Raw genomic sequence first — 25668 nt, forward strand, 5'->3', positions numbered from 1 at the left:
CAGCCTCGGCGGGAAGAACCTAATGAAGAATGAACTTTAATCATCCACACAGTGATACAAGCTTGCACACCTTCTGCCCTCTGGGAAGAGGTACAGGAGCCTGCGCTCCCGCACCACCAGACTCGCCAACAGCTTCATTCTCCAAGCTGTTAGGACCCTGAACTCACTACCCCCTTCTGCGTAGCGTGCTGCACTTTTGCGCTATTTTCTGAAATGTATGCTGTACGCTCACTTGCTCCTTTTTGCTCCTCTTATTTATTTGTTGTGTAATTTATTCACTATCTATTCAGCATGCTGTTGTTTACTTGATTGTCTATTGTGTGCCATGTCTTGTCACCGTGGGATAGCGGGGAACGGAATTTCGGTTTCTTTGTGTGTCTTTGGCATGTGAAGAAATTGACAATAAAGCTGACTTTGACTTTGACATGCCAAGCCTTGCACCATCTTCAACACACGCACACCCATCTACCCACCCGCACGCCCACACCCACACTATCTTACCTCACAAGATTTTCATTGTCACCCGGTCCTTTACAGGTTGTACACTCAGTCCTCATGTCATCTGCTTTGTTTTTTTTTAACACAGCAGATTGCCGCTGTCTGCGCTCCCTTGGTAGTGAGTCCTTTGAAAATATGAATGAATCAAATGCTGTATAAGGCAACTGTTTCTCATGTAGTATTTAGAAAAGGAGCCTCGTGTTATACAACTACATTGAAATAATTAAAAATACTATTGACAATGAAAAAGGTTTTACCTATGTCTATTATTCTATTTTTATGTTTATGCACATTGTATTTATCTAAAATGGCAAACGTAATGGAAAATATAATGTGTTGTCGAATAATCAAAAAAAAACTATGGACTGAGTTGTATCAAAATATGTGGAAGCGTGTCAAAAAAGTTCCAGGACTGGTATTTCAAATCCAAACTACAATTTTTACCTTGAAGTGACAGACTTTCCCATCATTCTCTGCCATGCCTTCGAGTATTCCTACCCTAGGAACTGCTGGTTATTCAGAGTACTGTGAGCAAGTGAACTATGAAGCAGCCATGAGTCGTCCCGCCACAACACTGGCCTCTTCTTGCTCACTGAGCAAAGCAAATGCCACAGGATATTGTAAATGTGGTGGTTGATTATTTGGACTATAGTCAAGTGGAAAGCTCAGTCTTTGTTTGAACTCTTTTCTGACACCAGTCCTGGACCTTTTCTGGCACATCTAGTGCGTAGATGATCAGTCAATCTTCAATCTTGACAAAGACAATTCTGTCATTTTTTAAATGAGAGACAAACCTCTATGTTGTCTTCTCTCTCTTCACAGAAAGGGATATTCTTTCTTTTCTGCCCTCTGGTTCTCTGTTAAAAAAAAACTAGAAGAAATCAGTTCAAAACATTACCCACCGTTAATTATTCATGTAAATATTACCTGTTCGGATCAAATAATTTTTCTAGAGGTGAGGGAAAACAAAACACGAGAAAATGTGGTTGCCCAAATGCTCATGCCCTTTTTTAAGTGGGGATGTGGCTGTGTTCAGAATTAACTGGTCCCCATTTAAAGTGCTTCACATTAAAACCAAAATAAAGTCCAGACGTTCTGGTCTGCTTTTCCAAATGTTTATAGTGACATCTTAAAACAGGGGTCCCGAACCCCCGGTTCATAGGCCAAGTGGTGGGCTTAAACATATAATTCAAATAGAATAATAATAAAATGTGAGTATACCTCTACTAATTAAAGAAAAACCCAAAGTAGTCACAGAAATAACTTCTGTGAACTTCTGAACCTGACAAATGTAATGAAAATTAACCAATATCAAGCAGGTTCGACATAATTATTCTTAAAAGCTAACTCTCGAAAAAGGGCTTGGACAAAAATTATGAGTGTGCTTTCTTTGTGCATTAGGTATATCAAGAATAAACAACACTTGGTTTGTACGCATGTGCTTGTGGTACGGCTGGGGAATAACATTTATGCAAAAATAGGTAACTTATTTAACAGGCAGTGAAAACAATCTGATCTGTCGCTTTTGGCTCAATGTCACATACCAAATGAAATACTCAACGTCAAGACTAATACTTCTCGAAAGAAGAAAAAGACCCTGCCCAACTGCTCAATCACATTTGAATTTATGTCATATTTGGTATGCACTTGGCGTCACTTAGAGCTGGGCTAATCATAAGCTGATAGATGCTTAGCGTAGTCACACGATGTTCCACATGTAATGTGTGTTCTGCATGCAGTAGAAATGTGGAACAAATAAAGGATTTTAGGCAAATTTCTGTTTACATACATCATGTATGTAAAAGTCAATGAAAAATATTTAACTGTTGATAGAAGACAACAGCTATAAAGAAAACAATGTTCTAAAATTCTACAAATGTTATGAATCAGCAAAGAGTTTGGAATTCAATTCATATCTGATTACTGGCACTGTTAATATTGTCTTTTGTCAAACAATTAATTCTTGTTACAGATGCTTTGAAGTGCCTAATCAAAATCTTTAACGTTTGTATTGTCCGATCTGTCATTTTTGGCTTAATGTCACATACCTAATATCAAAACTACTAATTCTTGAAAACACCATCAAAATGTAGCATCCAGCATGTTGGTGGCCTTCCTGTGTGCATGAAGAATAAGATAACAATGACTGCCTGTTTTGGGGGTTAGCTCATTTGGTCATTTGACAGTCATAATCCGAGATCTTTTGAACAGGCATATCATACATGTCACTAATTTAATTAAAAATGCAAATAGATTTGATTAATAGACAGACAGAACGACAGAAGTCATGTGATAGCCATGGTATTCTTTTGCTCAGACAAGTAGCAAGGTCTTACCTTAGTAGATTTTTCTGACAGTTTCGGCAGTAACTTTCGCGGAAGTTACAAAAGAATACTATGGCTATCACAAATGAAGACATAACGAACACAATCCAACGAAGAAGTCATGTGAGTACCAACTTTTATTAAAAACCAAACAGTGATTTGTTGTGTCAACTTGTCATTATTATTGAAATGGGGGAAGCTAAACTTGTTTTCTTTATGTCTAGAAAAACAAAAATTAAATGTCAACTCAAATGAACGTATAAGGTTTCTTTTTTATGACCTTATCATCTTTAAACTTTTTTTAATGTTTTCCTAGTTCTAGTGCAGGCATGTCCAAAGTCCGGCCCGTGGGCCAAATCCGGCCACTGGTCAGATTTCATACGGCCCGCAACTTCGGTCTTATAATGTATTATTACAATACGCCTGCACTGTCAAACTGAATAAAAAAAAAAAAAATCATGAAACTTGAAACTGTAATTCCTCCTATTACCAAAAGGTGGCTGCACCACACCTCTCCGCTCATTTCTGCCATGGCAACTGCAAAGAAAACGAGGAAAGTTGAGTTGAGGGCCGTCGCTTTCAAGAGAAATGGGAATTACAATACTTCTTCACTGAAAATCAAGGCAATTGTGTTTGTCTAATTTCTAAAGAGACGGTTGCCTTGTTTAAAGACTTCAACCTAAAAGGACACTATCAGACTAAACATGCTAACACATACGACAAGCTAACAGGGAACGACCGCGCTGATAAAGTGAAGCAGCTCCAAGCTGAACTGACATCACCACTGCAATTCTTCACGCGGGGCTGTGAGTCAAAAGTTAATTAAAAGTAAATATTATTTAATATTACATATTACGAAGTGGCCATGTTAATACTGTTGATGTTATGACCCTGTAGACGTGACACAAACTATTACTTTCTGAAAGATATTGTAAATGACAAGAGCAAAATTCACTTGTTTTAAGTTTTAATAATAACAGACAACTTTGCATTACGTATAACTCCTGTTTAAAATGTTCACGAGGCAAAAATAATTTTAAACTCATGTAAATTTAAGGTATTTCATACAGTTTGTTCAATGTTATCTGACTCTTCAGATACGAATGAAAGGCAGAATTTGTGTTTTAAGAGTTGTTCACATCTGCCTGAGTGGCTTATATTTGGTTATTTTGTCATTTAAAAAAAGACAATTGGGACAATGAAAGTTGTTTTATAACAGTGTGTATTTGCATGACATTTTTGTAGTTAAAAAATGTTAGAAAAACCTATTGCCCCCGGGCCCCTTCACTTTATCAAATCTGCCCCTCCTTGCACAAAGTTTGGACACCCCTGTTCTAGTGTCTTATAAAATACATATAAGAGACTAATTATAGAAAAATATACAATTGTTTGGCTTCTGTATGTATATCATATATTTATACAAATACACTGCTCAAAAAAATTAAAGGAACACTTTGAAAACACATCAGATTTTAATGGTGACATTTTTTGGGGGATATCTATACTGATATGGACAGTTTAATGTCTTAGGAACAAAAGGATGCCACATCTTTTGATAGAAATAAAATTTTTCAGCCTACAGAGGGCTCAGTATACAGACACCCCAAAAATCAAAGTGAAAAAATTATATGGCAGGCTCGTACTTTTTGCCTAAATTCAAATTCTGCAACTCAAAATTATTTTCAATATCTTGTGTGGCCCCCACGAGCTTGTATGCATGCTTGACAACGTCGCGGCATGCTCGTAATGAGACAACGGATGGTGTCTTGTGAGATGTCCTCCCAGATCTGTCTAAGGGGATCAGTGAGCTCCTGTAAAGTCTGAGGAGCAACCTGGCGGCGTATGATGGACCGGAACATTATGTCCCAGAGGTGTTCTATCGGGTTTAGATCAGGTGATCGTGAGGGCCAATTGTGTCAATTCCTTCATCCTCCAGATACTGTCTGCATACTCTTGCCACAATAGGCCGGGCATTGTTGTGGATCAGGAGGAACCCAGGACCTACTGCACCAGCGTAGGGTCTGACCATGGGTGCAAGGATTTCATCCCGATACCTAATAGCAGTCAGAATGCCGTTTGCTAGCCTGTAGAGGTCTGTTTGTCCCTCCATGGAAATGCCTCCCCAGACCATCACTGACCCACCACCAAACCGGTCATGCCGAATGATGTTGCAGGCAGCATAGTGCTCTCCTTGGCTTCTCCAGACCCTTTCATGTCTATCACAGGTACTCAGGGTAAACCCGCTCTCATCTGTGAAAAGCACAGGGCGCCAGTGGCGGACTTGCCAATTCTGGTGTTCTATGGCAAATGCCAATCGAGCTCCACGGTGCTGAGCAGTGAGCACAGGGTACACTACAGGACGTCGTGCCCTGAGGCCACCCTCGTGAAGTCTGTTTCTGGCTGTTTGGACAGAGGCATTCACACCAGTAGCCTGCGGAGGTCATTCTGTAGGGCTCGAGCAGTGCTCAACCTGTTCCTCCTTGCACAAAGCAGCAGATATTGGTCCTGCTGATGGGATGAGGACGGTTTACGGCCCTGTCCAGCTCTCCTAGAGTAACTGCCTGCCTCCTGGAATCTCCTCCATGCTCTGGAGATTGTACTGGGAGACACATCAAATCTTCTTGCAACAGCACGCATGGATGTGCCATCCTGGAGGAGTTGGACAATCTGCTCAACTTCAAGAGGGTTAAGAACCCGCCTCACCGTCCACGCTGAAGCCTTCAAACAACACATCTCCTCCTACCGTGATGCTCTTCTTGCTGCCAAATCTGCTTACTTCTCATCCCTCATTAATTGCACCAACCGGAACCCCCGCATCCTGTTCTCCACCGTTAACAAATTGCTCCAGCCACCGGCCACCAGAACACCCTCCTCACCCGCCCTCTGTAACTCTTTCCTTGTCAACTTTAACAACAAAATCGCCCAAATCAACAGTTCTCTGACCACCACCATCAATAACTCCTCCTTCCCCACCTCCCCTGCTCTCCTGCCCCCCCTTCCTGACCTCCCGCCTTTCCCCTTTCACACTGCCTTCTCCCTTGTCGACTCGTCCACCATCCTGGACATCATCACAGCATCTAAGACAACCACCTGCTCGCTTGTCCCCCTTCCAACGACCCTAACTCAGGCCTGCCTCCCTGTCCTCCTCCCTCACCTCACCACCCTTTTTAATCAGTCTCTGTCCCTTGGCCACTTTCCCACTGTCTATAAGCTTGCCACAATCACCCCATCCTCAAAAAGCCCACCCTGGACCCAGTTAACCTCTGCAACTACCGTCCCATTTCCAACCTTTCATTCCTTTCCAAAACCCTCGAACGCATTGTCTCCACCCAACTCCACACCCATCTCCAATCTAACAACCTCTATGAACCCTTCTAGTCCGGTTTCCGCCCACTTCACAGCACTGAAACCACTCTTGTTAAAGTCACCAATGATCTCTTCATTTCTGCAAACTCCGGTGCCCTCAACATCCTGTTACTACTTGACCTTAGTGCAGCCTTTGACACTGTGAACCACTCCATCCTTTTTCAAAGGCTGCGCCAACTAGGTGTTGAGGGCACTGCACTCGACTGGCTCACCTTTTATCTCAACAACAGGAACCAGTTTGTCTCTCTCTCTGGCCACACATCCATCCTCTCCTCAGTCACACAGGGGACCCCAAGGCTCAGTTCTTGCCCCCTCCTTCCTATTCATCTGCTACCTCTTCCCCCTTGATTATGTCATCCGCAAACTCAATCTGGACTTCCACTGTTACGCTGATGACACCCAGATCTACGTACGCACCGCACCCACCTGAAACCCTCCCCTCACCCACCTTGAAACCTGCATCTCTACAATAAAAACATGTCTGACCCACAACTTCCTCAAACTCAAAAGTGACTAAACAGAGCTCCTCCTCATAGGCACTAAATCCTCCCTCAATAAAACTGGACCCATCTCACTCACCATTGACACCTTAACCATCACTTCCTCCTCTCTGGCATGCAACCTTTATCTTATCGTTATCTTCAACCCTACACTGTCCTTCCACTCTCATGTTAGTTCAGTTGTCAAGACCTCCTACTTCCTACTTCCACCTCCGCCACATCGCCAAAATCCGACACTGCCCCTCTCTCCCTCCCGCTGAATCCCTCGTCCATGGCTTCATCTCATCCCGGCTTGACTACTGCAACTCCCTTCTCAACGGCATCACTGCTCACTCACTCGATAGACTTCAACTAGTCCTCAACTCTGCTGCCTGCCTCCTTACCCACACCCGGTCCTGCGAACACATCCCTCCCATTCTCCACTCTCTTCACTGGCTCCCCATTGAGCAGCGTATCATCTTCAAGGTACTCCTCCTCACGTTCAAAGCCCTTCATCACCTGGCTCCCCCTTACCTATCTGACTTCCTTATCCCCTACCACCCACCCGTCCCCTCCAATCCTCCACTACTTCACGTCTGACAGTCCCAAAATCCAAACTCAAATCCTTCGGTGACAGAGCCTTCTCCTGCACAGCACCCCGACTCTGGAATTCTCTCCCTCAATCTGTCTGCGACTCACTCCCCATATTTAAGTCCCATCTAAAGATGTAACTCTTTTTTTCAAGCCTACAAACTCCCCTCCCCATAACTGGTGTCCTCTTCCTAATTTTATCCTGTTGTCTCCTCCCCGTCCCCCCCTGTACGTCCTCGCCTTGTTTCCCTGTAAGCGTCTTTGAAAAGTGCTATACAAATTTAATGAATTATTATTATTATTATTATTATTGTTCAAGCAATCACTGCTGCTTCCACATACATGGCAAGGGTCCATTGTTTTGTATCATCGTGGGGTTTCTTTATCTTGTCTCCCCATAAGATCTTGAACTTGTATTTCGAAGTCCCCAAGCGTCATCCAAAACAATGCTGAAAATGTAAAAGTTGATGAGATGTGTTGTTGGAAATGATATACTTTTTATCATTGGATTCTATGTAACTACTTTTGTGTGCAAGATTCTCCGCAGTATGTGACCATCTAGCCTCGTGAAAATGACTTGGGGGCATATGGCCGGCTAATGACTGGAGTCATTAGCCGCGCTCTACAATAAGCCCCATAGTTAGCTAGACATGTACAGATCATGAGATTGTCATGGGATGGCTGAAGCAGACAAAGTTCTTATTTAAGTTGAAGTCATGAGATATAATTATGTCCTTCCTGTCTGGAAACCTACTCGATCATGTACACTTGCCCCTTTGTTTCTTTCTCAATAAAATGCGTGGCTCAACTCGAGAAGAGCGCGGATCTAAGCCACACTTGCTGCGTGTGTGTGGGGTGCGCCCGTCTGCGCAGAAGAAAACGCTAAGCCAAAAAGACCTACCGCCTCTGAGATTGATTTCAGATAAATGTTGTCAACCCAACATTTTTGGGGGCTCGTCCGGGATTTCCTGAAAATCTGCTTGCTGAAACGAGGAGTGTTGAAGACGCCGAATTCGTGCACGGCAGAGGTCACAGGGCGCCTGAAGGAAAGCCCTGGGGAGCAATGTTCATCCACCAGGCCGGCGTCCGGTTCAGCACCTCTCGGCAGCGATGACTGACGGAATCTTCAAAAGAAATCTCTCAGAGACTCGGTGAGACCTCTTTGTTGGCCGCGTGGTTGGGGTATTTTAGTCCCCAGAAAAAGGGTACCCGGATAAGGACGGCGGAGTCCTTGTTGTGAATTCCAAGTGATAGGAATTCGGTCTACAGATGGAACTTGTAGACGGAAATACACCTCGTTGTGTTAACAAATATCCGCGGTGTGAATGTGTGTGTGAATGGTAGCACGTATCACTCGCTGCATGTAACATGGTGGGAAGAAATGGCGAATTTCTGTGGAATTCCTCACCAGAAAACTGGTCGAAGCAGGAATTACCTCAGAAAGTTGTTTTTGCACTAAAGAAACATTCCATCTTTAGAAATCCCTATGATTTAAATGTTGAACTAAATTGATTAAAATGGGGGGCCGTCAAAGTTTTACTGACAATGTATCAGGGGATGAGAAGTATACGTTAAATAAGTTACCAAACTTGAGGCCGCAAGTATGATAGTCAGACAATGAAGCCATGAAAGGCCACTAATGTGAGAAAAGAAAAAATAAATAAAAATAGTAAAACCAAAACATCAAATAGAGGAAGACGTTTGCGCAGCATTGTTTGTTGATGTTGCTTGTGCACTGTGTTTTTGTTGTGGGCCTTTGTGTTGTCCTTGTGTTCTCTGTGTGTTTATGTGTGTCTATGTGTTAAAATTTTGAAATTGGCTAAAATAGTGTGCAAGGAAAGTTACTAGACTGGGGTCTATTCGATTTGCACTGCAAGAAAAAAAAAAAAAAAAGGAGACATTGAAACTGGAAAATGCAATTTTTGGAGAAATTGGGGTAAAGGCAGGCGAAAAAGATAAATAAATACTTAGGAGATGCAACAGAATGATGTTCGAGCAGAATTGAATCAGTTGAAACATGTAGAACTTAGAGGTGAAATATGAATTTTGTAAAATTTTGCAGAAATTTTAGTCAATCTTTTATTCGCCAAGTTTGAGCATGCCATACAAAGAAGTAATAATTTAACTTGAAAATATGAATTTTTTAATTTTGCAATTTCGGGAATGTTTAAAAACTTTCCCAGTGTGATTTAAATGGGCTAAATGATGTGAATTTCAAACTGTGACAATGTAAAGGTGAAATGTAGAATTTTCCTTTAAGAATGAGTGGAAGGAAAATTGCCCTAAATTTGCAAATTTTGTGGAAATGAAAAGCTTATGGAATTAATTGAATGCAAACATCTTTTGAGTGAATTTTTGGAATATGTCAAAATCGGAATGAGTGGGTTGTTTTACCAAGAACCTTGAGGTAGGACAGATTCAAATGAGGACTGTGAATTAAAAATGATGTAGTATGACTGTGTGGACAGCTTGAAGAGAGCTTGAGGAGAGTGAGAACAGTGCATGCGTGCGTGCCTGTGTGTGTGCCCGTGTGTGAGATGCAAATGAGCAGGAATGAATGACAAGATACAGCTTGATTGGTTGACATTGTTGGAGACTACTATGTGAAAAGTAGTAGAACAACTTTGAAGAAAGAGTGATTTTGAACATATTTAATGCTAAGAAAAGAAAATAGGGCTTATTTCACAGTGGTTGACTGATTATCATGAATTGAATGGCTCGTTTTACGCTTTCATCTAAAAGTCAAGTCAAGTTTATTTGTATAGCCCTAAATCACAAACAGTCTCAAAGGGCTTCAAGTAGACAAAAATTCAAGTTTTCGTCTACAATGATAATTGCTTTTGAAACAAAGGAAGTGTAAGGATGAGATTCCTTTCTCCTCATGCAGCATTTAGGCCAGAGAGGAAGTGAAGTCAAGTAACAGAAGTTAGGATGGGTAGAAACCATAAGTAAACTATCTTGGTTTACTCTCAGCGAAAGGGAGAGCAGGGAACAGGTTATATTAGACACACCACGACCTGCCACGAAGAACAACTGATGTTTTTTTTTTTTTCTGTCATTACTGCAGAGCTTGGGCTCCATGCTATGCTGAAATTGCTAAGCCACTAACAGGAGTGGCTCATGGACAGCCGTTAGCAGTCAAAGATACATTCGCGTGGACACCAAAAGTAGAAGAAGGATTGACAAGATTGAAAATGATATTAGTTCAAACAACAAAGGGTGTGATAATGGATAAGGTGTTATTGACGATGTCAATAACAAAACTGTTTTGCCAAAATGACTTTTAAGGCAACGCCTGTTGTGTCACTTATGTGACAACAGTGGGGAGATGAGTTATTAGTTACCCATTAGTTACCTTTGGTTTAGATTCTTGAAAAAAAAAAAAACATTTAAGCATGTCCTGTTTGTGTGAAACATGATCCACACAGGAACCTAAAAGAAACTCTATATGAAAATTCGAAGATTCGAATAGTGGAGCCTAACAGGAACATGGAAAAAGTGAACAGCTGAGAAATGGCATTCGATGTAGTGGCAGTGAATTATAAATTCAGGACAGTTCAGTAATATCTGTAAAGTGAGCATAACATCATTAATACTGAGGTCAAAATAGAGATGATACTAGGCAAAATTTGGAAACTTTATCAGAAATTGAAGGCTCAAATCAGGAAAGGTGGAAAGGTAATAGAGAGAATGGCATAAAATCAAAGTTAGGAAAACAAAAGATAGATAGTAGCCTGAAAATAGGAGGAGCTTCTGGAAATTACAGTATAATTGAGAGAAATCACAGTTAAGGCTTGCAATTTAAGTTTAGGGTAATCTGTCAATTTAAAATGGTTCAAATGAGGTCCATCACAATACATCCGAGCGCTCATGAAGGAAAGGTGCTGTCCTTCTCAGGTAGATTAGATTATTGATAATAGTAGAATTTGAAGTTTGATTAACAGAAGGCACTATGGAATTTATGTCAAATTGGAAGATGATATTTAAGTTTGGTATCCCAGTCTGTCTTTTTCAGTATCCATCAGTGACTCTGAAACTCGATCCCGAGACTCCACCGACAGCTGAGAACATCAAGAAAAATGGTGCATGGGTCTAAGGCACCTTTGACCTTTGCAAGAGCAAAGAAGGACTATATTTGTGCTTGGGGGGAGCACAACGCCCTGGAGGAGAACGACATCCTCGGAGGCGAAGTACAAAGAACGAAGGAAATCACAAGATGAGAATGGACTCAGTTGAAAATGGACTCATCCAAGAGTGAGGGATGAGTTGACTCTGAGACTACAACCAAAGATAACAACCTGACAATGAGGTGCGGCGAAAGACACACGAGACCTGATAGATGCATCAAGCTGCTGAGAAGTTATCAAACTTGGTGGAGCTTGGGTCAGAGTGGATGGAAGCTTGCTTGGGCACTGAGTTTGACACAACTGAGGAGTCTTGCTAAAAGATAAATAAATAAATAAATAAGGAACAAATTGTGTAGTGTTACGAAGAAAGAAAAAGTATCATAATCAGAGGATAAATTTGGATGAAAAAGATAGGCTAAAATTGTAAAAAATAAGAGTAGAATCACATTTAGCCCATCCAGCTTAACAATTAGACATTTAGTCATTAACAGTTTGGAGAAGGGGAAATAGGGCATTAGGATCTACTAGGATGCAGTCAAAAGGTGATTAGATTGTTCAATGGAGGTAATTAATAAAGTAGAAGTTAATCACAGCTCACAGGGAAATTCTGGTGACAAAACAAAAAGTCTGATAAGACCAAGTAATAACAGCCATGAAAACTGTTGACACTTAAGAATAACACCGCATGAGACTCACACCAAGTGACAGTGAACGCGATGACAAATGTCATAGGACTCGGAAAACAAATGCCTTAACATGGCAAAGTGAAAATAATGTAGTGGAGTAGACTGTTGGAGGAAGACTTTTGAGTATCTTTACCCAGGTACCCGATCAGAACGATGGATTAGGACAAGATTATTTAAGGACCTGCTGAGGCTGTTTCTTTCCCCATGCTCACCCATGAACATGCTCAGCAGTACAAATGACTGAATTTTTAGGCATTTAATTGGCAATTTTACGGTAAAGGTCCGGTACGAATGTACGAAATATTCACTTGGGAAGAACATTCAGAAATGAAGGGTTTACCATTAATATTCGCTGATTGCCTGTTCACTTACACATACTAAATTTGTTTGTTGTTGTATGAGTGATAGATGCAAATGGATTGGCGCTTGTGTGGTTAGGAATGTGTGTGTGTGTGTGTGTTGAGGGCAGTATGAAAGGCCAAAGTATTTTGGAGTTGGTATGAAAGGGTCACAGTTGAGGGTAAGATTCCTCTCACCTGAGACGGGAACACCCAAGCGTGATGACTAACAGCCGATGGTTAATCAAAGGCACCATGAACAACAAAAATAGTTCATGGAGAAGGCCGAATTCAGCAACACGGATGGACAAGACAGGACTGATATCGAACACTAGGACGATGGACATACGACATGACGAACCTGGACTCACCCGACAAGGTGACAGACTATGTAGATGACAACCATACATATGGAACTTACGCTTGCTTGTGGCAAGTGCGAGCTTGGCTTTGTTTCTGTGTGTCACTTGACTTATTGCAGCATCAACCGCCAGCCGAGGAGCAGATTGCTGGTTGTTTTATAACTTGTATTACTTTTGCAGGCTGTCGATTGCAGTCTTGGAAAGTTTATGTTGAATTCACGTGAAAATGTTAACCCTAACCCTTTTGATTTTTATGATGATTGATGATTTTCAGGACGGAATCCCCGTGCGCCATGATTCATTGTGTGTCTATTTTCATTTAGTAGATACTCGATGCCTGTGTAGTTTTGTGAGTACAAGTGTCCGTTGTTGGTATTGCCGAGTGTGAGGTGCACAGTCAATTTTCAGGAACTTGGGGATGACGATCCTGGATGAGTGCAAGGTTCGACAGGACTGGCTGCAAGACGTGCTGATGTGGTAGGACATTTGCTGGTTCCTTTTTGGATGCCTAATAACACATTGGGTGAATGTGTCAAAGGGGGGTGGGGTTACGTTTGAATGAGTAAGTAGATACATATAAAATTTAATTGTGACATTCAATGCTTTTTCGGATTCACTTGTTTTGGAGGCTTTAACAGGACGTGTCAGAATTCAACAGGCAGCAGTCACAGGAGAAATCGTGCGAGACTGACAGCACGATGAGAAAGGAAGATAATTCATAACTCCTGGGGGGAGTGTTGTTGTTTGTTTGTTTGTTTTAGATTCACGCGGGCCTCTGGATCATAGGAGTAGATGCAGGGACACTTGGAGGTTCTATTGAACACTCCGATGAGACAACGACCACCAATCATCCCCGTGCCCCGAACAACCACAAAGGAGAAGAATTGTTTGCGGACGACTGGTTATGGAGATGTCGATTACTAGGGAACTCCTGGACGCTGACCGGGGCCTGGGAAGAGACTCTGAGGACAGTGAAGTGGACATAAAGATCTTGGATGGACAGCAGGCCCTGGGCAGTGATCCCAGAGCAATTCACTACTGAACATTCAGTGGACTGGACTTTGCATCGACAGACACATACATATGCAAGGAGGGCAAAACTAAGAGCATTTCAACTTTGCAGTATGCTGTGATATTGTGTCAATATTATGTCCTTCATTACTTTATCAAATGACCACATGCGGCATTATTTTAATTTGTCACATGACTAAAAGGTTGACATCAGCGTCTGCTGTCCAGAATATCATGTTGGCCCAGCGTGAACAAGATGAGTGGGACCGCTTTGCGTAAATTGCCTACCTGTCTATTTTTTCTTGACGATCCAGAACAAAATACATTTCATTATAACGAACATAGCCAAAGCCGGATGAAGGGCTGTAGTTCTGATAAACTCTGGAATGTAAACTTTCATGCTTTTTGATGGTACTATACTATAATATGTAGGCATATGCTCATTTATAAACATATGTAGTTATTAGGTGATCTTTTTTCCCATGAATTCCAATGTTAAAACAGGAGGGAATGTTGGAAATGATATACTTTTTATCATTGGATTCTATGTAACTAATTACTAATTAATGTAACTTATTTAAGTTGAAGTCATGAGATATAATTATGTCCTTCCTGTCTGGAAACCTACTCGATCATGTACACTTGCCCCTTTGTTTCTTTCTCAATAAAATGTGCGGCTCAACTCGAGAAGAGCGCGGATCTCAGCCACACTTGCTGCGTGTGTCTGGGGTGCGCCCTTCTGCGCAGAAGAAAACGCTAAGCCAAAAAGACCTACCGCCTCTGAGATTGATTTCAGAAAAATGTTGTCAACCCAACATGTGTCATTTCTTTTTTTTCTACTGAAACTGGCTGTTGGATGTATTCTAGCAACAAGAATAAAGTTCCCTCAAGTCCCAGAGGAGTGTTAGAAAGGTCAAATATCGTCAGTGAGCAAAAAACAAAGGGGAGGTGAACGACCTTGCCAGAGCCACAGAGCTGTCAGATACAAATCTTGAAAGTGTCTTAATTAAATAAAGCATGGTTGACTGAGATATGTAGGAATCAACGAGAGGTTCACTAAACAAAAAATGTAGCTTCGTGTCCAATATATTCGAGGAACTAGCTTCTTTTTATTTTTTACTAAATAAGTCAGACAACAGACTCAAAATCTTATCCTTAAAACTGTACATCAATATCTAAACTATACTTTATTTCATCTCACATGAGAAAACACTTGGTTGCAGATGCTGGCAGATAACAAAAAGTAATAGCTATTACCGTATTTTTCGCACCAAAAGGCGCACTGGATTATAAGGCGCGCCCTCATTGATTTTTTTTATTTTAGAAATGATTTCATACATAGGGCACACCAGATTAAAAGGTACATAAAATAAAAGCTATACTGCAAAAAACTGAGGTTGACTAGGGTTGCGGTATGCATCCACTAGCCAATAACCAATGAGCCCTCTGTAAACCATCGCGTTTCTCAAACTATCTCATAAAATGATCGGAACTGACTAAAGTTCGATCTAACACATTGGTACTGCTTACTTATGTTTCCCTTCCATATCGATCCGTAAATTTCCTCAAAACATTAACGGAGCAGCTTATTTTGAAATGAAATAGCCTTGTGTGTATAGCAGCTATCATTATAGCATAAGCCACCCGCAAACTCCCATGAGCCTCAGCTCGTAGACTCCCATGAGCCTCAGCAAAGTGTCGTGGCAGCCCCCTGTAAACAATCGCGTTTCTCAAACTATCTCCTATAAAATGATCAAAACTGACTAAAGTCCGATCTAACACAATTCTTACTTATGTTTCCCTTCCATATCAACTGGTGTCAACTGATCACCACCTGGTGGTTGGTTGGCTCTGATGGTGGGGGAAATGCCGGTCAGACCTGGCAGACCCAAACGTACTGTGAGGGTCTGCTGGAAATATCTGGCAGAATCCCCGGTCAAGAAGAGCTTCAACTCCCACCTCCGGCAGAGCTTTTCCCACATCCCGAAGGAGGCGAGGGACATTGAGTCCGAGTAGACCATGTTCTGTGCCTCCATTGTTGAGGCAGCCGACCGGAGCTGTGGCTGTAAGGTGGTCAGTGCCTGTCGTGTTGGCAATCCCCGAACCCGCTGGTGGACACTGGCGGTAAGGGATGCCGTCAAGCTGAAGGAGTCCTATCAGGCCGTTTTGGCCTGTGGGACTCCGGAGGCAGCCGACAGGTACCGGATGGCCAAGCGGAACGCGGCTTTGGCAGTTGCTGAGGCAAAAACCTCGGTGTGGGAGGAGTTTGGCGAGGCCACGGAGAATGACTTCCGGACGGCTTTGAGGAAATTCTGGTCCACCATCCGGCGTCTCAGGAGGGGGGACCTCCTCGATTCCACCAACACACCTTCCATTGTGAAAGCAGGGCCTGGAGACTCTGAGGTGGACTCTCTAATTTCTGGGGTCGAAGTCACTGAGGGGGTTAAAAAACTCCTCTGGGGCAAGGCCCCAGGGGTGGATGAGATCCGCCCAGAGTTTTTAAAGACTCTGGATGTCGTGGGGCTGTCCTGGCTGACACGCCACTACAGCATTGTGTGGACATCGGGGACGGTGCCTCTGGATTGGCAGACTGGGGTGGTGGTTTTCCTCTTTAAGAAGGGGGACCGGAGGGTGTGTTCCAACTACAGAGGAATCACACTCCTCAGCCTCCCTGGTAAGGTCTATTCAGGGGTGCTGGAGAGGAGAGTCCGTCAGGAGATTTAATGTCGGATTCAGGAGGAGCAGTGTGGTTTTCATCTTGGACGTGGAACAGTGGACTAGCTCTATACCCTCAGCAGAATCCTCGAGAGTGCATTGGAGTTCGCTCAACCAGTCCACATGAGTTTTGTGGACTTGGAGAAGGCGTTCGACCGTGTCCCTCGGGAAGCTCTGTGGAGGATACTTCGGGAGTACGGGGTGCCGAACCAACTGATAAGGGCGGTTCGGTCCCTGTATCACCGATGCCAGAGTTTGGTCCGCATTTCCGGCAGTAAGTCGGATTCGTTCCCGGTGAGGGTTGGACTCCGCTAAGGTTGCCCTTTGTCAGCGATTCTGTTAATAACCTTTATGGACAGAATTTCTAGGCGCAGCCGAGGTGTTGAGGGTGTCTGGTTTGGGAACCTCAGCATTGCATCTCTGCTTTTTGCAGACGATGTGGTGCAGTTGGCTTCTTCAAGCCGTGATCTCTAGCTCTCACTGGAGCGGTTCGCAGCTGAGTGTGAAGCGGTCGGGATGACGATCAGCACCTCTAAATCTGAGTCCATGGTCCTCAGTCGGAAAAGTGTGGAATGCCCTCTCCGGATCAGGGATGAGATCCTGCCCCAAGTGGAGGAGTTCAAGTATTTTGGGGTCTTGTTCACGAGCGAGGGCAGGTTTGTGCGTGAGACCGACAGATGGATTGGTGCAGCGTCGGCAGTAATGCGGACTCTACTGGTCTGTCGTGGTGAAGAGAGAGCTGAGCCAAAAGGCAAAGCTCTCATTTTACCGGTCGATCTACGCTCCTCCGCTCACCTATGGCCACGAGCTATGGGTCGTGACCGAAAAAACGAGATCCCGGATACAAGCGGCCGAAATGAGTTTCCTCTGCAGGATGTCCGGGGTTCTCCCTTGGAGATAGGGTGAGAAGCTCGGTCATTTGGGAGAGACTCGGAGTCTCCACGTTGAGAGGAGCCAGATGAGGTGGCTCGGCCATCTCATAAGGATGTCTCCTGGACACCTCCCTGGGGAGGTGTTTCGGGCATGTCCCACCGGTAGGAGACCCCGTGGACGACGCGCTGTCTCTTAGTTGGCCTGGGAACATCTTGGGATCCCCCGGGATGAGCTGGATGAAGTGGCTGGGGAGAGGGAAGTCTGGGAGTCCCTCCTAAAGCTGCTGCGCCCACGAACCGACCCCGGATAAGCGGAAGAAGATGGATGGCTGGATAAAGAAGTGTTTCAGTGTGTTGACAGAGTCTGCGTTTGTACAGTGTTTTGACAATGAGAGCACATCCCTCAGACAATGGATGCTACGTGTATAACAGAAGGTTTGAATGATGGGTGCATGGAAGAATGGATGATAGTAATATTTTTTGATATTTCATTGTAAACTAATAGAATGCAACGACCTAAGTTCAAACTGGCAGCATTTTGAAGCACATGCATTTTGGTGCCATAGAAAGACCAAATGTAGCAATCGTACCACCAATTTCTTCAGGCTTTTGAAGCACATGCATTATGATGTCACAGAGACCACATATGGCAATCCTACCACCAATTTTTTCAGGAAAGGTGCAAGCAAAATTTCATCATGAACGACTTATTGCGCTGTACTCCTATATGTGCATTTGTTACACATGCTGTAGTCATTAAGCTAGCAAATTTGTGATCAAGTGATTGTCTCCTCCAGGTATCCGTTGCACAAAGATGGTGGTGAGACATCCTTTATGGGAGGCGTGACCCCCATGTAATAAAATAGCAATTACTAGACCGATACATATATACAAAAAATATACATTGCTCTATCACTCTATGATGTAATAATAGTGACCTTTTAAAATTAATGAACACTGACAAATCAAAGCATTCTACACACTTTGCCTTTAACGTGTTTTAAGTTTCCAGAGGGTCAATACACACCGTGCCTCTAACTTGAGTTTTTTTGGGCTCTGGTGACATCTCTTGCGGGATGAATTTAATTGGCCCTTTAATCTGCCTCCTGGACCTCTTGGTACCGTCAGGTAGCGTCTCCATAGCAATATCAGCTTCATCGCTGCTCGCCTGGTCACACTCTGAGCATTGCCTGAGAACAAGTTCATTTCACAGAATAGAATTGATTAGAATACCAGAAGGCAATACTTTTTCTTCTTTTTTTGAAGGAAACAATGTAAAGATTGTTTCAGTCAAACAGTGAGACAGGATAATGCTTTATAGACACAGTTTCCATTCTACATCCACAAAAGCGCATTTTTGGCTTAAAATGAGGCACAGACAAGTGGATATAAAATTGATCGATGGTCACAAGCTATGGGTCGTGACCGAAAGAACAAGATAAAACCAACCGATCGATCGATCGATCTGTGTGTCTTTTATATACCCGCTCTGTTAGGATTGATAGATATATGTTAGGGTTGATGGATTAGTTTGATCCTATGCTTATCTTGGAATGTAACCTGTAATAAATAACCTAACTAGATTAGTTTTATGCTTATGTTGGAATGTAACCTGTAATAAATAACCTAGCTTGTCCTGTCTTACACAATGTCATAAAACACCCCCTGATATGCTTTGACCACAGGTCAGGGGCTTCAACTCCATCCTGACCACTCTCACCCCCACCCTGTTTCTCTCAATAAAAATGCTCTTGCAAGAGGCCTGAGTCAGACCTCATTCAATCATCGCTGTATGCACAGAGATGAATGACTTTCCACTTGCAGGTGTTTAAAAGGGAATACTGTCTCCCGTGTGGTTCTTGCAAAAATAAGTTAGAGTGAGCACCACTCTAACATTTTGGTGCCATGACCCGGATCCTCTCATACCCGCCATCTGGCCGACGGAGGACGACGTGCTGCATTGTCGACAAGCCAGCGTCCATTAGGAGGACCTGGAAAAGAAAGACCTGGGAAGAAAATTCTTCGCTGGGCCAGCATCTTAGGTCTGCCTTCGGCTGACAGAGGTGGATTGACGGGATCCGGCAGTGCAACGAACCAGGGAATAAGTAAGTTAAAGCCCTAAAGTTGTGTGATTGTGTTGTTGTGAAATGTGTAAATGGTAAAAGTGCACAGGGAAAAGTACCAGTAAATAGGCAGGACAGAAGATCTTAAGTCTTGTGGAAGGAGGGAGTGTTGTAGAGTCCCCCTCCGGATGAAGTGGCTCTTCTGGAGCAGTGGTTCTCAAACTGTTTTATAAAATCTCACGTGCCCCCTAGAGTACCTCCGTGTACCCCCATTTGACAACCACTGTTCTAAAAAGTACTACTTCGCGTTGGCAGGGCTAGGTAACAGGACTGTTGTCTTTAGTTCCCAGGGAAGGAGGGGGTGTTATAGAGTTAGAGAGAGAGAATGAAGCAGCTCTTTTTTTTAAAGAGGACTTCGCGTAGGCAGGGATAAAAAAAATGTGTGTGGTTGAGAGTGTGACTGGTACGATATATTGGCTAAAAAGCAGTTCTAGCATTGATCCACGGCAATAACACAGGCTAGTAGTTTGGTGAAAGGTCAATTTAAACCTGCATTGAGGATTCTCCAAGAAAAAAAAACTAAAACTAAAATACCAAATTAAGATGAGAAAAAAAAACGGTAAATCTCTCGCTCTTGAAGGAGATGAGAACCACATGGCGAGTAGATCTTCTAATTGTATGCAATACATGCCGAAGTGGAAGAAAAAGTATGGAGTACAAGGAAAGTTGAAACTTGAAATGTGGAACGTAGTGGTAGACATTTTGGAGGATAGGAAGCCAAAGGGATTGAGAAAGGAAAGAAAAGAGAGAGAAGTGCATTGTGCTAGAGTGGTTGAAAGCTTCACAAGAGAGAAGATAACAAATTAAAACGACAAAAAATAGAAAGATAAAAAGTGATGAGGCTTCTATTCAATTAAGATTTGAAAAAGAATTTAGGTTGCACAGTGGCATCCCATTCAATGATGCAGCTGAGAGTGCTTATCAGCAACATCTTAAAAATGCACTCCTCACTGGTCTCCCTCCTGATTTAGGCAACTGGGTGAGGAAACACTTGGTGGAAGCGGACACTGCTTGTGTTACAACGACCATGCAGTGGGCCAGATACGCTGACAAAGTGATCAAAAAAGGCGAAAGTTCTGATGTATTTCATCTAGATGATGATGGTAATGATCTAGATAAAGATACAACGGTCTTCTTCCAAAGTTCCCAAAGGGGCAGAGGAAGAGTTAGAGGCCGACAAGGTCGCAAGCCACCATTCAAATCAAAACCCCCATCAGATTCAGACAACTGTTGGAACTGTGGGAAACATGGACACTGGTCAAGAGAGTGTCGTCATAAAAAAACAAAACCCATCAAAGGGCGGAGGAAGAGGCAGTGGAAAAGTCAAATTTTCAGCAAGACAAGCTTCCTCCCCTTTGACCGCTCATGCTCATACAGAGAAAGAAATAATAGATGTCCATACAGCAAAACATGTCATTGTCAGATTATTTGATTTTTTTTTTAGATTATTAGAGCTCCTGTCCATACAAGAAGTATGACAATGCTATTTGTATGCCCAATGACAAATGACCAGAGATCAAATTGTATGTGTACACTAAAGTTAATGTTTGCAAATCAAGTGGTAAAGAAATGCAACTTGCTTCTAGAAGGTAAATAAAAAATTGGAATGTGCTGTCCTCGTGTGCGTGGGAGGGACCAGCTCATGATCGACTGGAGGAAATGGCCAGCCTGTGACGAATCATTGGTGCTGGGACCTACCTTTCGCGCGCGAGAGCTGTGCATGTGTGTGCGTATGTGTTAGAATGATGAAATTGGCTAAACTTTTAGTGCAAAGAAATTGCTAGACTTTGGTCTATCCAAATTGCACCACAAAACAGAAACAATTTTGAAAAATAAAAATGAGCGAAAAAGAGAGAAATCTGTTTGCGGGCAGAAACTGATCCACACTCGTGCATGTTAGTGTCGAGCCCTAATGAGAAATAAAAAAAAAAAAAAAAAACGACAGAACATGCTTTCAGGAATCGGAAGAAGCAAAATTGTGAATTTAAGACATTGAATCTGAAATGTTATAAGATTATACAAACTTCTATATGTGTGCTAAATCGGAGAGATTGGGTTCTTTAAATTTAAAAACAAAGAAAAAAAAATCTGATTAATTTGCCATTTTTTGTGTTGAGTTTTTTTTGATTGGTGGATTGTTCTATCAGGAACCTTGAGTTGAAAATGGTATATGAATGTTGTGTGGGGGCTTGGATAAATTGGGACCAATGTGATAGAAAGACTCCTTTTTGGAGACTGTGTGTGAGATGCAAATGAGCATTGATGAATATTGCCTGAATGAAAGGAAAATACAGGTTAAATGGTTGAAGTTGTTGGAGACTACTATGGAAAATTAGTAGAGCGACTTTGAAGAAAGAGTGATTTTGAGTAAGTTGAATGCTAAGGGGAAAAAAGTTGCTTTTGGATTGATAATTAACTAGAGAAAAAACTGCAGAACCAGTAACATGCAGCAGATGTGTGTGTGAACTGGGAAATTGAGAAGCGTTTCTGAAAGAGTCAAATTAAATGATCATAGAATCATATGTAGTAAAGAACACATCCTTCCCAAAAAGTTTGACAAAGTGTAAGGCATGGGCGTTGCCAAGCCTCAGAAGGAGGGATGGAGTAGGACAGATAGTGAAAGATCGTAATAATACAACACTTAACGACATATGGATTCTCTAATACATTTGGCGTCATACCATTAAGTTAAAATTTTCTCAAGCTTTTCAAACTTTTCCTTGAAGCAATCGGAAGATGATTGAAAAATGACTAAATAAGCTATGAGGAAGTGGTGTAGCTATTAAGGGCACGCGTTTATGCGCTTCCCTGGCTAATCAACACTTGTTTGAATGAAAATGAGGAGGGGGAATTGGCTGGGCTACCTGAAAAACTGTGGACAAAGGGCCCATCTGATGTAGGACTTTTAACGTCCATTACCCCAGTACAAATCCAACCAAGATCAGAGAATCTCCTTTAAAACAGGAGGCAATAAATGGGATAGCCCCTGTCATAAATGGTCTTTGGTTAGGAGGAATCATTAGGATGTGCTCAAACTCTTCCCGCAAACACTCCTATCTGCCCAGTTCAGAAGGTCAATAAAATTGACTACAAGAGTTGCAAAAAGCAGACGAAGCTATCCTTGGCAGATAGCATGATCAGAGCACTCAAACTGAAAGATGTGTCAAATGCAAATTTACTGCCGCCTGATCTTTCTTCTCCACAGGTCAACAACCGCTCCAAACCAGGAGACTGAGACGACATAAAGGTCGTCAAAAGGACAAACTGGGCCAGCCATGGTGGGAGGGGCCATTCCAAGTCTTGCTGACTACCCCCACTGCACTGAACATTGCTGGAAGGCCCAGCGAAATTTCACCTCAACCACTGGACGTTACAGAGAGTGCTGTACCCCATTTTCGGAGTGGGGGAAGTCTGACTACAAAGGGGCCTCGTCGTTTAGGGCGGGGCATCTAAATGTTGGTGAAGAATAGAATCCATAAGATCCCCACTCTAACTAGGCAATGGGAAATATCGGAACAGACCAAGTGATAATGTCGACCGAGGTAAAAGATGGTCATACGGTGAGAACTTTGAGGACTGGTCATGGGACCCCAGAAACAATATATAGTTTATATATAGTGATATAGGCTTGTGGAATAATTTGAACTGCAACTGACTACGAGTCTGACGTCAGCGCCGCATACACTGGTGACCGGTGTCAGAAGCGGCATTGTTTACACAAGACGAAGATTTCGATGAATTTAATTATTTGGAGTGACGCGGTGACACATGGTTTGATAAACGTGTTATTTATTTTATGGTTATTTGAATAACTGTTAATGTTACGTCAGGCATGTTCTCAGCTCTTTGTTTGTGTTTATGTAACGTTAGCATACCGTATCGTTTAGCCTGTTGTTGCCTGTTCATGTCTGTTCTTGGTGTTGGATTCGTCAAATAAAGTGCTCCCAAAAATGCGACTTGTACTCCGGTCCAACTTATATAGTTTCTTTTTCTTCTTTATTATGCATTTTATGGCTGGTACGACTTGTACTCCGCAGCGACTTATAGTCCAGAAAATACGGTGTGACTTCTATTAGGTATGTGACAAAGAATCCAGTTCCACTATTACTATTGATGCAATTTTTATATGACCACATCACACAGGTATGTTTCCTCTCAGAAAAATGCGCCTTGGTTTATTAGCAACGTCTTTTCTGTCACTACTCATCCCCGGTCGTTTTATTATGTGTATATGTTGCCACAATTTCAGTTTGCGTCGCTGTGTACTCGCCCCTCCCATCCTGTTTGTTCACAATCTATGTTATCACCGTCACCTGCATCTCGTTACCTGTTTTGTATTTAAGTCCTGTCTGCCCCTCACTCCCCTGTCGGATTATTCTCGTCTCTCGTGTTTAGTCTCATCTGTCATCTTGTTTCTCATAGTTTTGTCTCGTCTTTCTCTTCGGTTAGTTTCTCTGCAATTTGGTCTGTCCGTCTGTCGGTTATCTCTGTCACTCTGCCGCCGATAGGTTATGTTAGTTTGCCGGTTCTGTTGGTTTGTTCCCCTCATCCTCACTTCCAACTACATTTTTCCTCAATAAACCCTGGTCCAAGATGCATTTGGTCGCACAGCTCCACTCATTCTGTGACATTTTCTGCCTCTATTTTTGGATTACAGTGGAGTCCCCTTCTGTCAGGTGGTTTTGAATTTGGTGATTTTCATGCAGCATTTCTATGTTTATCACAGGCACCCAAAATCGAGCTTGCTTTTAAATATCAACCTACAGTGGGGCAAAAAAGTATTTAGACAGCCACCAATTGTGCAAGTTCTCCCACTTACAAGATGAGATATGGCTGTAATTTTCATCATAGGTACACTTCAACTATGAGAGACAAAATGAAAAAGAAATCCAGAAAATCACAATGTCAGATTTTTAAATAATTTATTTGCAAATTATGGTGGAAAATAAGTATTGGGTCAATAATGGCCTCGAACTGGGGCTCCACACCAGATCTCAGCCTGTGGGGTCAAAATGATCACAAGATCGGTGAACAAAAAATCCCAGAACCACACGGGAGATCTAGTCAATGACCTGCAGAGAGTTGGGACCAAAGTAACAAAGACTGCCATACACTATGAAACACACTACATCGCCAGGGACTCAAATCTTGGAGTGCCAGACGTGTCCCCCTGCTTAAGCCAGTACATATCCAGGCCCGTCTGAAGTTTGCTAGAGAGCATTTGGATGATCCAGAAGAGGATTGGGAGAATGTCATATGCAATGTCCAACTTCAGATGTTGACTCAAAATCTCTTTGCTCTTACTTGTCCTGAACAGTCAAACACTCAGTTACAGGCCATTTTAGTGTTTTGAACTGGAAGCAAGGGGTTATTCATTTTTTGAAGTCTTTAAAAAAGCATAACTTTCTTAATTCTTAACACATTACAAAAATTAAACACAGTTTTGATCCTTGATTTGAGCTCATTTTGGCAATATTAGTTGTGTTGCTAAAAAATAAAATAAATAAATTAAAATAAAAACATTCCCCCCATTCTTTTCATTTCAAATTGTTTCACTGGCTACGGACAATATTTGTGCAATGGCTCTGGAACAAATATGCCTCTTTTTGTCTACACACAAATTTGGTTTTCTTGATCGTAACACCTCAGGTAAGTAAGTACACGTTTCATAGTTTCTGGGCTATCTTGTAACTGTTCATACTATGTTAACTGCATATAAAGAGAAATGTTATAATTTTCTTTCAAACTGATTTGTTTGATCTTTAGTAAGCGCTCAGTTACACAGTAACATAGTAACTCCACATTGGCATATTCCAAAATAACATAGTGACACTTTATTTTTCTTTTTTATTTATTTTATGCGACTTACCAGTAGCTATTCTTGGTCTTCTTGGGCATGCGTGTCAGTGGTGGTTCAAGACAACCCAAATGGTAGTAAAGTTTGCAGGTATCACACAGCACAAGGAGATGTTGGTCTTGGTTCTTCTTACAGATGCCGCAGCTGCCATAACATGATTTTGTTAATGAATAACAGCTGTTAACATTGGTGATGATTGCTACCTAGAATACAGCAAAGTTCAAATGAAATGAAAATGAGTGAAAATGAAAAAAAAAGAAAAGCCTGTTGGATTGTTTTTCCATAAACGGTGGGGCAAAAAAGTATTTAGTTACTGATT

General features: G+C 42.3%; 1 protein-coding gene across 15 annotated transcripts in view; it reads right to left on the minus strand.

The window, feature by feature from the left end:
- The window catches only part of phf14 (PHD finger protein 14), a 260453-nt gene that overhangs the window by 83161 nt on the left and 151624 nt on the right, over nt 1–25668 (minus strand). For 8 of the 15 annotated variants that reach the window (XR_007486408.2, XM_049743153.1, XM_049743155.2 and 5 more), the window contains 4 exons: nt 25362–25493; nt 18397–18559; nt 1293–1355; nt 502–623 (listed from right to left, as the gene is read on the minus strand). Coding sequence is in view for 14 of the 15 variants with exons in the window: in XM_049743153.1 (XP_049599110.1) it covers nt 502–623; nt 1293–1355; nt 18397–18559; nt 25362–25493 (480 nt within the window). In the remaining variant the exon portion in view is untranslated. Of the gene's footprint in view, nt 1–501; nt 624–1292; nt 1356–2546; nt 2615–2638; nt 3360–18396; nt 18560–19905; nt 24802–25361; nt 25494–25668 lie in introns of those variants that run through there. The other 7 variants (XM_049743158.2, XM_049743159.1, XM_049743152.2 and 4 more) reach the window with 7 other exon arrangements.

This window comes from Syngnathus scovelli, chromosome 15, assembly GCF_024217435.2.
Source record: "Syngnathus scovelli strain Florida chromosome 15, RoL_Ssco_1.2, whole genome shotgun sequence".
Lineage (NCBI taxonomy): Eukaryota > Metazoa > Chordata > Actinopteri > Syngnathiformes > Syngnathidae > Syngnathus > Syngnathus scovelli.